Source organism: Hippopotamus amphibius, chromosome 3 (genome assembly GCF_030028045.1).
Source record: "Hippopotamus amphibius kiboko isolate mHipAmp2 chromosome 3, mHipAmp2.hap2, whole genome shotgun sequence".
Lineage (NCBI taxonomy): Eukaryota > Metazoa > Chordata > Mammalia > Artiodactyla > Hippopotamidae > Hippopotamus > Hippopotamus amphibius.
Window position 1 is genome coordinate 77152023 of NC_080188.1, and position 14946 is coordinate 77166968.

At 42.4% G+C, this 14946-nt stretch overlaps 1 protein-coding gene across 6 annotated transcripts in view; it reads right to left on the reverse strand.

The window, feature by feature from the left end:
- Positions 1-581: 581 nt before the first annotated feature.
- SLC10A7 (solute carrier family 10 member 7) overlaps positions 582-14946 on the reverse strand; it is a 249193-nt gene continuing 234828 nt past the window's right edge. For 5 of the 6 annotated variants that reach the window (XM_057727486.1, XM_057727485.1, XM_057727483.1 and 2 more), the window contains 2 exons: positions 5918-6063; positions 582-3102 (listed from right to left, as the gene is read on the reverse strand). In XM_057727486.1, the coding sequence (XP_057583469.1) occupies positions 3073-3102; positions 5918-6063 (176 nt within the window). In that variant the 3' untranslated portion in view covers positions 582-3072. Of the gene's footprint in view, positions 3103-5917; positions 6064-14946 lie in introns of those variants that run through there. The other variant, XR_009052642.1, reaches the window with a different exon arrangement.

A 14946-nucleotide genomic window follows, 5' to 3' on the forward strand; every position in this document is an offset into this window, starting at 1 on the left:
ACTTGAGGGACTTGTTCTAAGGGCACGTCCCAGGGAGTAAGTCTAGAACTGGCTGGGGAAGCAGGAAAGCTTCCTGGAAGAGGTGACATTTCCATCAGCCTTCCAGGGAGAAGAGGATTGCTAAGCCAAAACAGCAAAAGGAGAACACAAAGGTACCGAATTCTATACAAGGTAACTTGCCCATAAAAAAAACCTCCGGGTTTGGAAAAGGCATTCTGCATTCTAAGGGTTCATCCTTCCCATCCCTGAAAAAATTGATAAGGGTGGCTAAAACTCAGATCACCTATATTCTGTCCCTTCTGTTGGGTATGTTTCTCTTTTGGTCCTCAACTCTGGTGCAGAGAAAATCTCTAACTACCAAGGGCTAGTTCTGGATTTTAATGTTATGGCATGGCAGGGGTATTGAGATGAATACCTGGGAAGACTATGGAACTTATGTCAGTTAACCACAAGTAATATAAGAGGATTGGAACGAATCAAAAGAAATCTACAGATACTTGGAAGGCATTCTGAGTGCATTTGAAATCAGGTTAAAAATAAGCCGCAGGTTCTCTTGTGATTTTTGGAACATCTTTGTTTAATCATAGAATTATTTTCATCTTCCATTCATCATAAACAATCCACTTCATTACTTCACCAATCCTTTTGAAAAAATTTGGTATTTAGCATAAACAGACACTGAACATTAGCCAGAGGTGTGTTAGCTTTAACCAGAAGAAGGAATAATAAAAAGAACCCACAAAATTTTAAAACTTAGAAAAGAGTACATGAAAAGATGAACATTCTCATCCATTTAAAAAATCAAATTTCATAACAACCATTAAAAAAAATCCAGGTGGAAAAATGAGCAAACATAAATATAATCTAATGTATTTCTTTCATAAATACATTTAGACAAAACAAATGCATAAAACAGATAGTGCACAGACATAACATATTTTAAAATATGAATAATTAAATCCCAATAAACATGAATTAAAAATAAATTTTGCTTTTATTCTTTTGTCCTTTATGGAAAAATATGAACGGCATTTGTGTAAAAAAAGAAATAGGCACATGCGTATCAATAAAGCCACCAAAATTCACTATGTAAAGATTATTTGAAAACAGAACATGTTTTTTTAAAGCAAAAGGTAAAACGTTAGAGCATTTTCAGTTGAATTTTATCCCATAGTCACACCTATTATAGGTGTGAGATAATAGAGGTAGATAAGTTGGGGGGAAAATCAGTATTCTAATGCTAGGAAGAAGATTTTTATAATCGCTCAGACAATTCCATTCACTCTGAAATTCAAAGAAGCTTGGAGGAACAAAACATGAAAACCTTTCTGTGCTCCATATGTAAGCATCAAAAGTATCAAGTGAAATTACTGTACTTTTAGACACAAGTGAAATTCTTGACAATAGGGATTCTTGCCAAACAGCCAATGTTTAGCATACATTTTTGCAGGGTCTGGCACTAGCCTTAAAACTTACACCGAGGCTAACTCTGACATTTATGAGGTTCAGTGACACTGAAATGAGTCAGAAGTAACACAAGATGAGAGCTGCTAGTAACAATAATGCAAATTTACGATACTGATAAACATGGTGAGCTTCTAAGGAATGATTTTTTGTTGTTGACAAAACAGCAAAACAGCTGCTGAAGATATGGTGTGACTCAGGATGTTGATATCATCTGTCAAATCACGAAAAGATGTGTAGTGAGGATGTGACAGAATGGTGTGCGGGAAATAGAGAAAAAGTGTTCCCTTATTTCTAGACATTGCTTTATTCTCTATTTGGGTCGTGAAAGCTCTTTCAGCCATAGTACAAGCAAATATTGGATACTCCGTGGCAAGCTGATGCCCAACTGGGAGCTAATTTTACTTGATGTTTTGGTTAGTGAATGGTTTTGCATCTTCTGTGTCTATTTTTCTTTCCATCTAGCCAGACAGAATGTGTACATGTAACATTTGTTTGCCTCTCTGACCTTTATATTTTCATTTATTCGTGAAAGCAATGTGATTTAATTTTTAAAAAAAAAATGTTGCAAACATTTGTCAAATCTGCCAAGGAAATTCTCATTAATAACGTGTCTCACATGCCTTAAGTGTGCTTAATTCAAAGATGTAACAGGCTGCTTCTGGCTGAAAGGGGAAATTTGTGCAGAGCACATTTGTGTAACAGGAAAAAAATTTTGGTCTCAGTTGTGGAATGTGAAATAAACCATTAATAATCGTTGCCACTCTCAAACTAACTGTAACATTTTTGTGTCTCACATTTGGCTGTTATGAGTTTGCAAGTGTCCTGGAAAACAGGTAAGAAGGAAATGATGAAAAAAAAAGGAAAAACATTTGAAATATAATTTTAAAAATCCTGAAACCCAAATCCTGTAGTTTATCTCAAAACTTCATGTACTTTGATTCATAACTCAAACATCAAGCCCTTTCTTTGAAGCAGCTTATGATAAATTTAAGACATATAACACCACAATCTCTTGTAATGGAACTGAGGAATTTCTGTGTGGAAACTATTTGAAGGAATGTCTTAAAAAATGATGCCAAGAAATGCAGATGACTTATGCTTTTCAGCACCTATTCAATCTATGACCCCTGCTGAGTTGATAAGGAAGAGGCATGTCACAGTTGCAGAAAAAAAGAATCACATGGTAAATCAAAGTATTCGTGAATAAGACTTTGGAAATTTTCACTGTCATGAGAAGGGCATTTGCCTGATGGTGTGACCTCATTTCAAACAGTACAGTAACTAGTAGAGAGCTGTATTGCATGGAAGGTGGTATGAGGAAAACATTTGCTTTTTGTCACTTACAGTGACTGTTTCCTGTGTTAGGGAAAAAAAAAAAAAAAAAAACTCCAAAATACTGTACCACCCCTGGCAATAACCAACAAAGTAGATTTTGGAAATAACGCTCTCATCAAATACATTTTAAGGCACTTAAACAGTTATATTTTTGTGTGTAAAAAAATAAAATATGCTTCGAAGCAACGTTCACAAATACAAGTCTTCAGAACTGTTTGTATATACAACCCTGTATATATATACATCGCTGTGGAAAGACTGCCTCCTTCGTTATACTGTTGGCCTCGTCAATTTCACTCCCTATAAGAAAGGAAAACGGTGTCAGAGTTGGACAGTATCCACGAGCACCGTGAGAGCATCAATTAACACTAGATAATTTATGCTACGAGAAGGAAGAAGAGGCCTGCCTGGATAGCATTATATAACTCACGATCCAAACCCCTGGATCCAAACAAATCCACCCGCCCGCCTCACTGGCCCGCGGACTCTGGCACCTCCCCACGCCTGGCATGGCTCCTCATCCTGTCTGCTGGGCACTAGATGGTGGCCGAGGGTCTCAAGTCAGTCTTGTCTGTAAAGCTGAGGAGACACTCATGGATACCCTCATGATGGACACTTTATATCTGTGGCCAGATGGGATGGCTAAATATTCCAAGCCTTCCGGATTATTTGACGTTAGCCAGTGGCCCCCTGGTTTGGAGTGGTTTCTGTGCAAAGGGAAAAATGAACGGTGTCCAGTTTAGTCTCCCTTTTGGAAATGCTTCTGTTACTCTGTAGGATAAATCCCAGAGCTCGTAAACATTTAGAAGAAAACTTCATTCTGATTAATTTGCTGTTCACTATGACTGTATATTATTGATGAAGTATTAGGATTTTCAAATAATTTTCTTCATTCTTTGTCAAAATTTATATGTACAAATTCTGGTCTGTCCTGCACATACACGTTGTGAAATACGAGCATAAATACAAATGGAAGTTTTCAAAAAGGATAAACATTAAAAGAAAGAAAGTTACTAAACTGCTCCTCTACCAACCCTGAGTGGGAAAGACCCCGGCCTGGAGTGGTCCCCAGTACAGGATGGTGTTTGCGAACATTCTGTTCAGTAAGATGAGGGAAGGTCCTGAAGGGCTACCTTCTCAGGTAGGATTCTGGGCACCTAGGGCTCTCCTTCCAAAAGCAATCTTGGGGTGGGGAGAGATAAATTAAGAGAGATTGGGATTAACATATACATCCTACTATATATAAAATGCATAAACAACAAGGACCTACTGTACAGCACAGGGAAGTATACTCAATATCTTATAATAACCTATAATGGAAAAGAATCTGAAAAAGAATATATATATATATATATATATATATATAGTCCAATACATTCATATTCTTATTACATATATTCTTGTATTATATATACATAACTGAATCACTTTGCTGTACACCTGAAACTAACACATGGTAAATTAACTATACTTCAGTACAAAAAATTAAATGAAAGCAGTTTTATATTTCTGTTTAGAGCACTGTCATGGTGTAGGGGAAAGATCTGGGGGGACAAAGAGACCAGGGTTCAAGTCCTAACTCTAGCACTGACTAAGCCGCCCTCATAACTCCGGGCAGGTTGCTCAACTCTCTGGGCCTAGTTCCTACAAGTTCAATGGGATAGCAGAGTTGCTACGAACAGTGTTGTAGGAAATAAGGAACAGCAGTGATGATGACAGTGATTACATCAGCTAGCTTTTGTCAAACACCTGCCATGCAAGCCTCCACAACTCTAAAGAGTAGATGTTATCATGAGTCTTAGCGTGGCAGAGACAGGTACAGAGAAGTGAAGGAACACACCCAGGGTCACATGGGGGGAGGTGGCAGAGCTGGCAGGCTGGCTCAAGGGCCCACCCTCTGAACCTGGTGAAGGCTGGGGCGTGCTTAGCATACATGGAGCTTAACAGGCAGTGGTGGGCTATTTCCGCGTCAGGACACTAAGGACATGACACAGGGTGCTCTGTCACTGGCTGTCTCTTTGCCACCTTGTGAATGGGCTGAAAGGTCTTGCAAAGTCCGAGCCACTGGGAAGAAGGTAGCTCTTATGGGTGCTACTGTGGTGTGTGCTACATCTAAATTTTGTATGAGTCACTCAGTTTATTTTATTTTGGCTGATAATTCAGGAAATCACAAATATCAAGTAACGAGACTTCTGAGCCAAGTGTGGCAAAATTGACATCATTGTGTAGCCTCCTTGCTACTGAAATTTTATTTTTTAATTCCCAGATACACAGTTTGGTGGTACAAAGAAGTTATGATGTGTCTGGAAAGTTAAAAACAGACATTCTGGATAAACCCAGGTGCTATCATATTTAGAAAGGCATGTGAAATCAGGACACATACGAATCGTGGGGCAAAGACGGTGTGTACCTGAGCAGAGGGGCATGCATATTCTGAGTATATTTACTGAACCTTTACTCTACTGCAATATGCCCTTCAATATAGGCACGTTAAAGAGCTTTTAAAAACTGCATGTTAAGTATCATTGTGCTTTTATAACAATATAGAACAATCAGCCCTCAACCCTCTTATTCAAATTTAAATGGATTAATGCATCAGTATTATTTTATTTAGTTAAGAAAATGTGTACTTGAGGACTTCCTAGGTGGCACAGTGGTTAAGTATCCTCCTGCCAATGCAGGGGACACGGGCTCGAGTCCTGCTCTGGGAAGATTCCACGTGTTGTGGAGCAACTAAGCCCGTGCGCCACAACTATTGAGCCTGTGCTCTAGAGCCCATGAGCCACAACTATTGAACCCATGTGCCACAACTATTGAAGCCCATGCACCTAGAGCCCCTGCTGCACAACAAGAGAAGCCACTACGATGAGGAGCCCGTGCACCACAATGAAGAGTAGCCCCCACTCGCAGCAACTAGAGAAAGCCCGTGTGCAGCAACGAAGACCCAACACAGCCAATAAAGAAATAAAATAAATAAACTTATAAAAAAAAAGAAAATGTGTACTTGAGAACAAGATTATATAGCAAATGTAAAAGGTATACTATGAACAGCTAAGATTCAGACACAGCATTTCAATCTGATTTGGATCCAAATAAGATCCTTCTAGAGTCTCACCTTCTGCCTTGACACCATCCAAGACTTTATTGTTGGCACCAACACACTTCCCAAAAGGATCTGCACCGGGTGGTAGATGAGCAAGGGGACGGATATTAAAGAGAGGTACTCGTGGCCTGCAAACACGATCTTCAGCATTGGAATCCCTGATGAACAAAGAAGACAGAAAACCTAGAGGCAAATTCAGTCTGTCACCAAACTAAAGACATACCATTAAAACTGGACTTTGGAACGCACCATCTTTGCCCTGTGTACAGTCACAGAACTAAAAAGGAAAAGTCTGGAACGAGTCACCAAATCTTTCCAACTTCCTTTCACCGCGTAAAGCTCCAAGCTCTACCTAGAACAGATTAAAACTGAAAAGGCGGTCAGTTCAAGGGCACCAATAACTCTTGTTGCAAGTTAGCAGCCTAACAAGGAGGGGAGAGAAGACAGTGGGCAACAGAGTTGCTTCGGGAAGGCTGAGGCATATTAGGAAGGCAGAGGTTGACAATGGATCTTTTCTACACAACATTATAAAGCAACTATACCCCAGTTAAAAAAAAAAAGGATCTTTTCTTGCTTAGTAGTGAAACACTCTGTTGGTCTTTAGGGAAGCCTGCCTGGCATCATTTCAAAGCCCCCAAGTTCACTTTGGGGCTGAAAGGATATGGTAAGGTAAAGTATGATATATGCAGCTATAAGTAGGAGGGTACTTTTAGCCAAACAGACGTTAATAAAGGATTTTGCACATTCTCTTTTGGCCAGGAATCTCAAAGCGCTTTAAGCAGTATTGTGTATGGCAGATGAATCCTAAAATCTGTGCTGAATGATTAAATCCCACAGTGAAGGCCTTAATGGAACTCAGGTAAATGAATACTACTTCTGAGTCTATTGCTCTGTTATATCCAGGGCAAGGAGTGCATAGTTCATAAGCAGCTGCCTATCGTGTGTACCTATTAAGCTTCTGTAACAGAATTCAGACACTGGCGATTTAACTATTATCACCAATTGCTTTAATGTGGTCCAGTTGTCAGTACAGCTGTGTATGTATGTCAGCTTTTTCAACTGAATAGCTTTAAGAGCTTAGCTTTCTTTTTGTTTCTTTAAGAACAGTCACTGAAAAGGACCCAAGCTCCCAAATACACACCGTGATGGCACATAAAGTTTTATTATAACCCAGTGAGGAAAGCTCTGCTTTTTCAATTATTTTTACCTTCTAATAAATTTCAAACCTTTATGCAAAAATGTATTTCACGGCTGCTTGCTTTTTCATAGCCTCACATATCATTGCCATAAACTGCAAACATTTAACTCTTCCCAAACAATGTCTCTCTCAAAGCTTCAAGCGGAAGCGTTTCGATTTTTGCAGTTTCTGTCTTCCCACTAATATAAAGAACAAAGGAGTTTTCTCTTTAAAATATGCTTAATCCATTTATTGGATTTGAATTAGATCAATATTAGATGTTGAGAAGCAGCATCTAATATTATAATCCCAGAAAGTTACTATGATGAGAAATGAGGAAGACCTAAACATATAGTCCTCCTGTTTCCACGAAAGGTTATTTGGCCCAAAAGGACGATGCAAAGGAGCTGGGGAGTGGGGTGCAGTAATAATGGGGCTAAAGGGAGCAAATGGTAAAAATATGGAGGTATCGGTCTCTACAAAAAGATCAGAGTAGGGTTCTGACCCAAGACTCGAGGACCATGGCTGCTGGGCTAAATCACCGGAGTTATGCTTTCTTGGCTAAGCGCAGGAGGCTCCGGGTCGTTCTCAAGCAAGCTCAAGCAAGCCACAGCTGCGGTCACAGGGCTGCTGCTCCAATAAGCAAGATACACAAGGTATCTTAATGGAAGTGACATCAGCAATTCACGGCAGTGTGACGCATTCGGTTCGCAAAGACAGTCATAATGATAACGGTTTGACGGCAGTGAGCGCTTACTAGATGCCAGGCGCTGTCAAGGGCTTTACCAAATGAACTGACAACAAGCCTGGGAGGTTGATGAAAACGCCTCATTTTACTAATGAGGAGACTGAAACACTTAGTGGTTAGAAAACTTTGCCAAGTGCTGGAGTCTTTACTGCAATCCAGGCTACCTGGGTTTCCAGTTCTCTGTGTCAAGTTAAGGTCAAGGCCTGTGAGGTCTTCGGTTCAAGGTGCCACGGGGATGATGGTTTCATGAAGAAGAGGGCCTGGGATGCAAAAAGCTTTCCAGTCCTGAAGTCCATTTGGAGCTCGCTCCCCTTGGGCCCCTCCCGGCAGCACTGCCGGTGCCAGCAGACCTCAGACTCCCCTGCTACCCACACTGGGGTGTTTCTGTGATTTCACATCGGCAAGGAGCTCAGTAACTGCTAGGCCCACCCCACTAGTGGCAAGGGAACCCCAGATTGACACTGCCTTCAAGAAGCCTCCAGTGTATAAGTGACCTTCTACCTTTTGTGGACTCTGGTATCCCTTTGTATGACGTTCTCTTCTGGTCCTGGGCCAGCTCTTCAGCTCTTCCATCTCATCTTCAAACACATCCCTTTGTACATGCTCACTGTACAGGCTGGGACTCTGCAAACATCACTCCTCCTTGTCAGCAGGAGGCCCCCTGGACCGTTCTGCCAACAAGGGGCACTAGAGGAAGGCTGCAGAAGGAGCAGGGGGCTGGGGCTCGGCCCCCGTGGCTGGTCCCCTGTGCCCCCTTCTTGGAGGTCTCACCCCCGTTTCCTCTCCAGACGTCTAGGTTCTCAGAACCCCAACGTCTTCCTTTGTTCCTCCAGCTCCGGCTACTTCCTGCAGTTATTACTCCTTTGTTTCCTCACTATCCACCACCCCCCCGCCTTCCAGTTTTCCAACACTGTTTAAGCATCCCTAAGGTGACGGGGTGGTGTGCTTGCCTGACTCACCCTGGAGACACAGACCCTCTCTCACTTGGCCTCGTCCTCCAGTCATCCAACTCGCCTGGAAGAGAGGTCTCCCCCATGATTGGCAGCTGCTGCAGACATTTGTTGAAAGAAGTAGGGATTTCTCTTCACCACTTTGTGCGCCTGCAGCACCTTCTTGTTAATTGTTAATCAGATTTCCTATCATCACCGTTCCCGGTAACTAACGTTAGAAAATATGATTGCAAATAACATCAGAGAGAAAGACTTAGCTTCCGGAGACAAGGGCCAGGTCCCTTTGCCGTGCCCTTGCTTACCACTCTCTCAGGGTGGACTCACCACAGGCCAATCCTGGATGAGGGGAGGGGACTGCAGAGATGCAGGTCAAGCTCTTTGCTGGGGAAGCCTTCCGTTCCCTCAGTCTGAAACACGACCTTACTGCTCAATCACCCGGTTATCCACTTCCTTGTCAGTTATTAGTTTCTTAGACATCTCCTATTTATCTCAGTCTCTCCTCTGCTTCTTCCTTCAGTTTCTCCCCACCTGCCCTCCTGGCAGCTTCTGCTCAGGGTATTTTCATTTTCTCGTGGGTCAGGGTAGGAAGAGAAGTTGGGAGCAGCGGAGGGAGAGTTGACTTCTCCACGCCCCAGGGGCCCAGGCAGCGGCAGCAATCGTTTGGAAGCAGCGAGTTGACCATCTCCGTCCTAGGGCATCTTTGCCGTGTTTCCAGCACTATCAAGACAAACACTAGAAAGGCAACAGAGTGAGTCCTGGAAACTGTGAGGGCCACTGCACTCACCACACTGTGATTTCTGTCACCTGGCCATGAATTTGGCAAAATTTGATCTTCAAATCGAATCAGAGAACATCGGCTATGTCTCTTTCCCCAAAAGCCCATGTAATACAGCACCACCCTTTCATCCTCTTCACCCACCCTTTTAACAATTTACTTGATCACCCTTTCATTCAACTAGCACTCACTTAGATTAACTGAAGGGCGAGACATGTGACACAACACTCAGGTAACTCACCGGCCCCTCTGTGACCACTCACACCTCCTCCCCCTGACCATCCTTCAGGGCACAGTCAGCCCTCACGTGCACCCCCCACACTCTCCCCAAACTCATCTCTCTGCCTTCAGGCTTGTCCTGTGCAGGGTATTTTCCAGTCTGCAACCAGACTGAGTACAAAATCTCTCTACGTCTCACCACCCCTCCCCTCAGCTGCCTGTGCTCCAGCCACCAAGAGCACGGTGCCCTCTCCTCTCCAGCACTGCCCGCGCCCACGCCTACCCTCTAGGCTCTAAAGGTCTCACCTCTCGGTCTTTGCACACGAGTGCCTTTTGCCCAGAATGCTTGTCACCCACTTCTTGACCTGCCCAATTCTTTAGCCCTCAGCTTCTAACTCGCCTCCTCTGGGAAGCCATCCTTGATGTCCCAAGGCTCCTTTCTGCTCTAGGCTTACCCAGCTGGGGTGCCGTCTAGCCTCGTGTTTGCTGCATTTATCACCACTGCCTGCTTCGTGGTGTGTGTGTGTGTGTGTGTGTGTGTGTGTGTGTGTGTTTCCCTCACTAAGCTGTGAAGTTCTTAGGGTCAGCGACTGTTTCTCCTTCATCTCTGAGCATCTCAGAGCTCAGAGGGAGAGTGTTGAAGGACTGGCCTTGCGCTTTTCCAGACCCCATCATAAAGTTACCGAGCAGACTATCACTCCATTTTCACTCCATTCATTAACTAGGGAGAAAAAAATAGAGCAATAATTTCAAAAAACCAAACAAACTTACTCGAAAGAGTTTTCTTTTTCAAGTAAAATTTAAATATAGGACTCTTTTCATCTTGCGATCACTGCAGTAATATAAATGAAGCAAATTAATTTTAATGCTCCCAGGTACTGATTCTGTGTCACCGTGGTTGACAGGATCCGACTAGACTTTATGAGATGGCGTTTGACTTTATGGAAGTGAACACCATGCGCGCATTTACAATTTTACAGGGACTTTAAGCTGTCATGCTGAAAAATGTTTATAAAACATTAATCAAAAAATGCCTCTTTAATACAATGCATTGTCTGAAAGATGTTAGAAGGCGCATATTGTAAATGGATTCTTTTTCTGACTAAAGTAATTTCTACCAAAAGCATTTCCCCACTGCTCTACAAGTACACTGTGTGGAGAGAGAAAGAGCACTTTCCCAGCACATTACTACCTGCTCCAAACACTTGGGAAATCACTAATGTAGAGCATGCCATATTTCCATGTCACACATGACACATTCGTCTAAAATTATCCAACAGACTTTGACACTGCGGCATATTCCACAAGCAGAGCTTTCAACTGACATCTGCCAACTAAGAACTTCAAGTGAGAGCTTTCTTCTTCTAACAAGCAAGTAAGGGGTTTCTTTTATCCTATACCCAGGATGGAAAGGATAAAACAATACGTACCAGAATAAGTGGGGTTTTTTCCCCCCTATTTTAAATATGTTTATTTTATGTTCTCTGAATTAGAAAATTCCCTTTGTCTCAGTGTTCAAGTTTCAACACTTACTACTTTCTATTGGATGGATGGGTTTTAAATTTTTCGTTGAGAAAGACATTTTTCTTCCTCGATTAAATACAGACCTTTGTATACCTCTCACGGAAGCCTGCTCTGTTGCTCACAATATAAAAACCATCTACTTTATAGCATTGTTCAGTTTACTTGTAGGTGCACGATGTTCTCACCACCTACTCTTTCTTTCTCTCTTTCTTTCTCTCATTCATTCAAAAAATACTTCCTGGGCCCCTGCTGTATATGACTGACTGTTCCCTGTGCTGAGGATATAAGGAGAATAACACAGACAAGGCCCCTGCCTTCTTGGGGCCCGCTTTCTGTAGCTCTTGCCCCAATCACTTCAGCTTTCCTTTGTCCAAGGGGTGAGTGCCAGCCTAGTGTGTACCTACCCAGTTTCTACAACTCAGAGTTTGGGGATCATCTTTGACTAATCCCATTTGTCTTTCTACTTGTAGATCAAGTCACCAAGTTCTGGAGAGTCTTTCCTCCCCTGAGCACTGTCCTTCCCCCTTAGTTTTCACTGCCACTTTCCTAAGTCAGTTCCTCATAAAATCAAGCCAAATGACTCTTTCAGCCTCCTGACATAACCCCCGTCTTCAGAGTCTTCCCTTCATCAATCCTACAAACCACAGCCAGATTAATCTTCCCCAAACCCACATTAATTAAAGCCAATACCCTGCTCAAGAATTACAATGACCTTCCAGTGCCCATTCATCAAATCCTCTACCCCTTCAACACCAGTAAAGCATGACTGTGACTACCGCCATTTTGTAAGCGCTTGGCCTGCATTATCTCATTTAGTCCCCACAGCTGCCCTAAGAAGTAGGTGGCCGTTTTCCCATTTCAACACGAGGCAACTGAAGATGAGAGCAGCTGTGGGACTTGCCTAACATCGCACATCTGTTAGGTGGTGGAGCCAGAATTAGACCACAGCCCATTTACTTGTAATCACTAAGCTATGTTAACGCCGTTAAACCAAACTCTCAGCTGCCAACTGACGTCACTGGTTCAGGTCTAGCACTTTCTTGTCTTTGTAAAAGCTGAGCCCCTGCCTGGATCTTGTCCTTTCTCTCTGGGTAACTAAATCCTATGGGTTCTTTTGGGCTCTGCTTTACATTTTCCTCCATGGTGAAGGTGGCCTCCCTACTGACTTCTTCCTCTTTTGAAGAATGAAGGTTCTTCCTAGTTGCATCCCATAATTCAGCATTTGCTTATGTTGCCATTATTTTCTTTTGTGCAGGTTTTGTTTTCCCCTGAACATAGGCAAAGTCTTATATTCTTCTTCTAATCTCCTGCAGTGTGTAAGCACAGGACTGGTACTCAATACATGAATGATTGATTATTAAAGAATAGGTGCTAAAGCAATGTTTCCCATCAGAAAAGACAGGACAAGAACAAACACTAGTTGCTTTACTGGACTAAAAAGAGAATCATTCGCACACCCCTCTGAGAGAGGGTTGTATTTCATCGGAGAAAAATAGATTCGATATGGCAGGAAGGAAAGAAACTGGACTGACCGGGGAGCCCAAACTTTGAAATGAGTATTGAATTATGGAGTAGGAGAGGAAATATACAGAAAAACACCCTGTGTTGTCTTTTGAACTTGAATATCACCCTTACTTTCCCACTTCACTAAGAGACAGTATACTCCGATCACCTGGATCATTTCCTGCCTTTCAAAGATTCATTCGCCTGAATTCACATGACTTGTTTTCCATTTAAATGCTTTCTCAGACGTTCCACCGAGTTCTGGAGAGAGCTGCTGGCAAATCTGGAATCCAGTTGCTTGGCTCTTTAGTTGTCATGGAGATTTCCCACTTTTGTTGCATTTGTTCTTTGTTAGAAACATCCATAATTTTACTCCCCAAATGTCCTACACATTGTTACGTGAATTCTATCTCTTCCTTCTTAGTGAATCTCTCAGTTTAAAAGCCCATGCTTGTCTTTAAGGGTCATTGGGATAGATGGTCTCCCCAATCATAATGTAACCAAGAAGGCAGTCACTGTTAGAGGAGCACAGCCATTCTTTTCCGGCATCACTAAATGCCAATCTGGGTCCCCTTCCCCACCCCACCCCCCCCCCCCCACACACACACACACACATTCTCCTCAGAGACAAACAGTCACAGAAAGTCAAACTCACTGATACTGATTTATCTCAATTATTACACAAAGAGGCAATTATATGCCATTTCTAGAACACAAAATGATGCCATGATAAGGTACAACAGCAGTTTTGGAATTTGATTAGAAAAGGCTTTCAGTTAGGATTATTCTAAAGCGAGTTAATATTCAGTAATATAGCTGTCATTTCATGCAGCAATTTATAATTTATTACGTCCGGCAGCCCACAGGAGGCAGTACAGTATAGCTATTAGGATGCCTGATACAGGACTCAGAGAGCCCCCGGTTGGAATCCCATGCCCATCACTGACCGCTTGTGTTACCTTGGCTAGCAAGTGACTGAACCTCAGTTTTCACATCTGTGAAATGTACCTACTTTGTAGGTTTTTTTTTTTTTCTTAATAAACAGTAAGTGAAACAATACACAATGTCTGGTAAGTAGTAAGTCTTCACACACCATTCTTGGTGCAGTGAATAAATGGGTAAACCACTCCGTCCCCCACCCCCTCTGCCTTCATGGAGCTTATACTTTTATTGACTATAGAGAGAAGATGCAGAGTACCATGCCAAAGCTAGGCCAAGAGCAAATACCACCCAACCACAGAATCATGGCACAGGGCAGTGAGGAAACGCAGCACTGCCACCCAGGAAAAAAGCTGTTAGGCAAAGTGGACGCAATGAACATCTGGCTTACTCTAATTTTTGTCTCTCTTTTAGAGCGGGTAACAGAAAGACCACCTACTTCCAGGTTGATGGGCATGGCTTGGCTTGCTGTCTGTCAGAGAGAAGCCCACTGAGGTGCAACCTGTTGGAGCAGGTGGTGTTCAGTCTGTACAGCCCCCAGAATTACATTCTGCTTGTAACTCTGGCTCTTCTAGGACGTCCCCTGAAACCCATTCTGGAACGTCCCAAAGGCTGGCAAGTCCACTTCCCGCAGATTCCCTTAGGAAGGCGGACAGGATATCACGGATTGTGTGACCTGCTCTCATTCACTTCCATCTAAATGACTGACCTTTTTGCTGGGAAAACTGGACAGCTACATGTAAAAGAATGAGATTAGAACACTCCCTAACACCATACACAAAAATAAACTCCAAATGGATTAAAGACCTAAATGTAAGGCCAGTCACTATAAAACTCCTAGAGGAAACCATAGGAAGAACACTCTTTGACATAAATAACAGCAAGATCTTTTTTGATCCACCCCCTAGAGTCATGGAAATAAAAACAAAAATAAATAAGTGGGACCTAATGAAACTTCAAAGCTTCTGCACAGCAAAGGAAACTGTAAGCAAGACGAAAAGACAACCCTCAGAATGGGAGAAAATATCTGCAAACGAATCAACAAAGGACTAATCTCCAAAATATATAAACAGTTCATGCAGCTCAATATCGAAAAAAAAACAAGCAACCCAATCAAAAAATGGGCAGAAGACCTAAATAGGCATTTCTCCAAAGAACACATACGGATGGCCAAGAGGCACATGAAAAGCTGCTCAACATCACTAA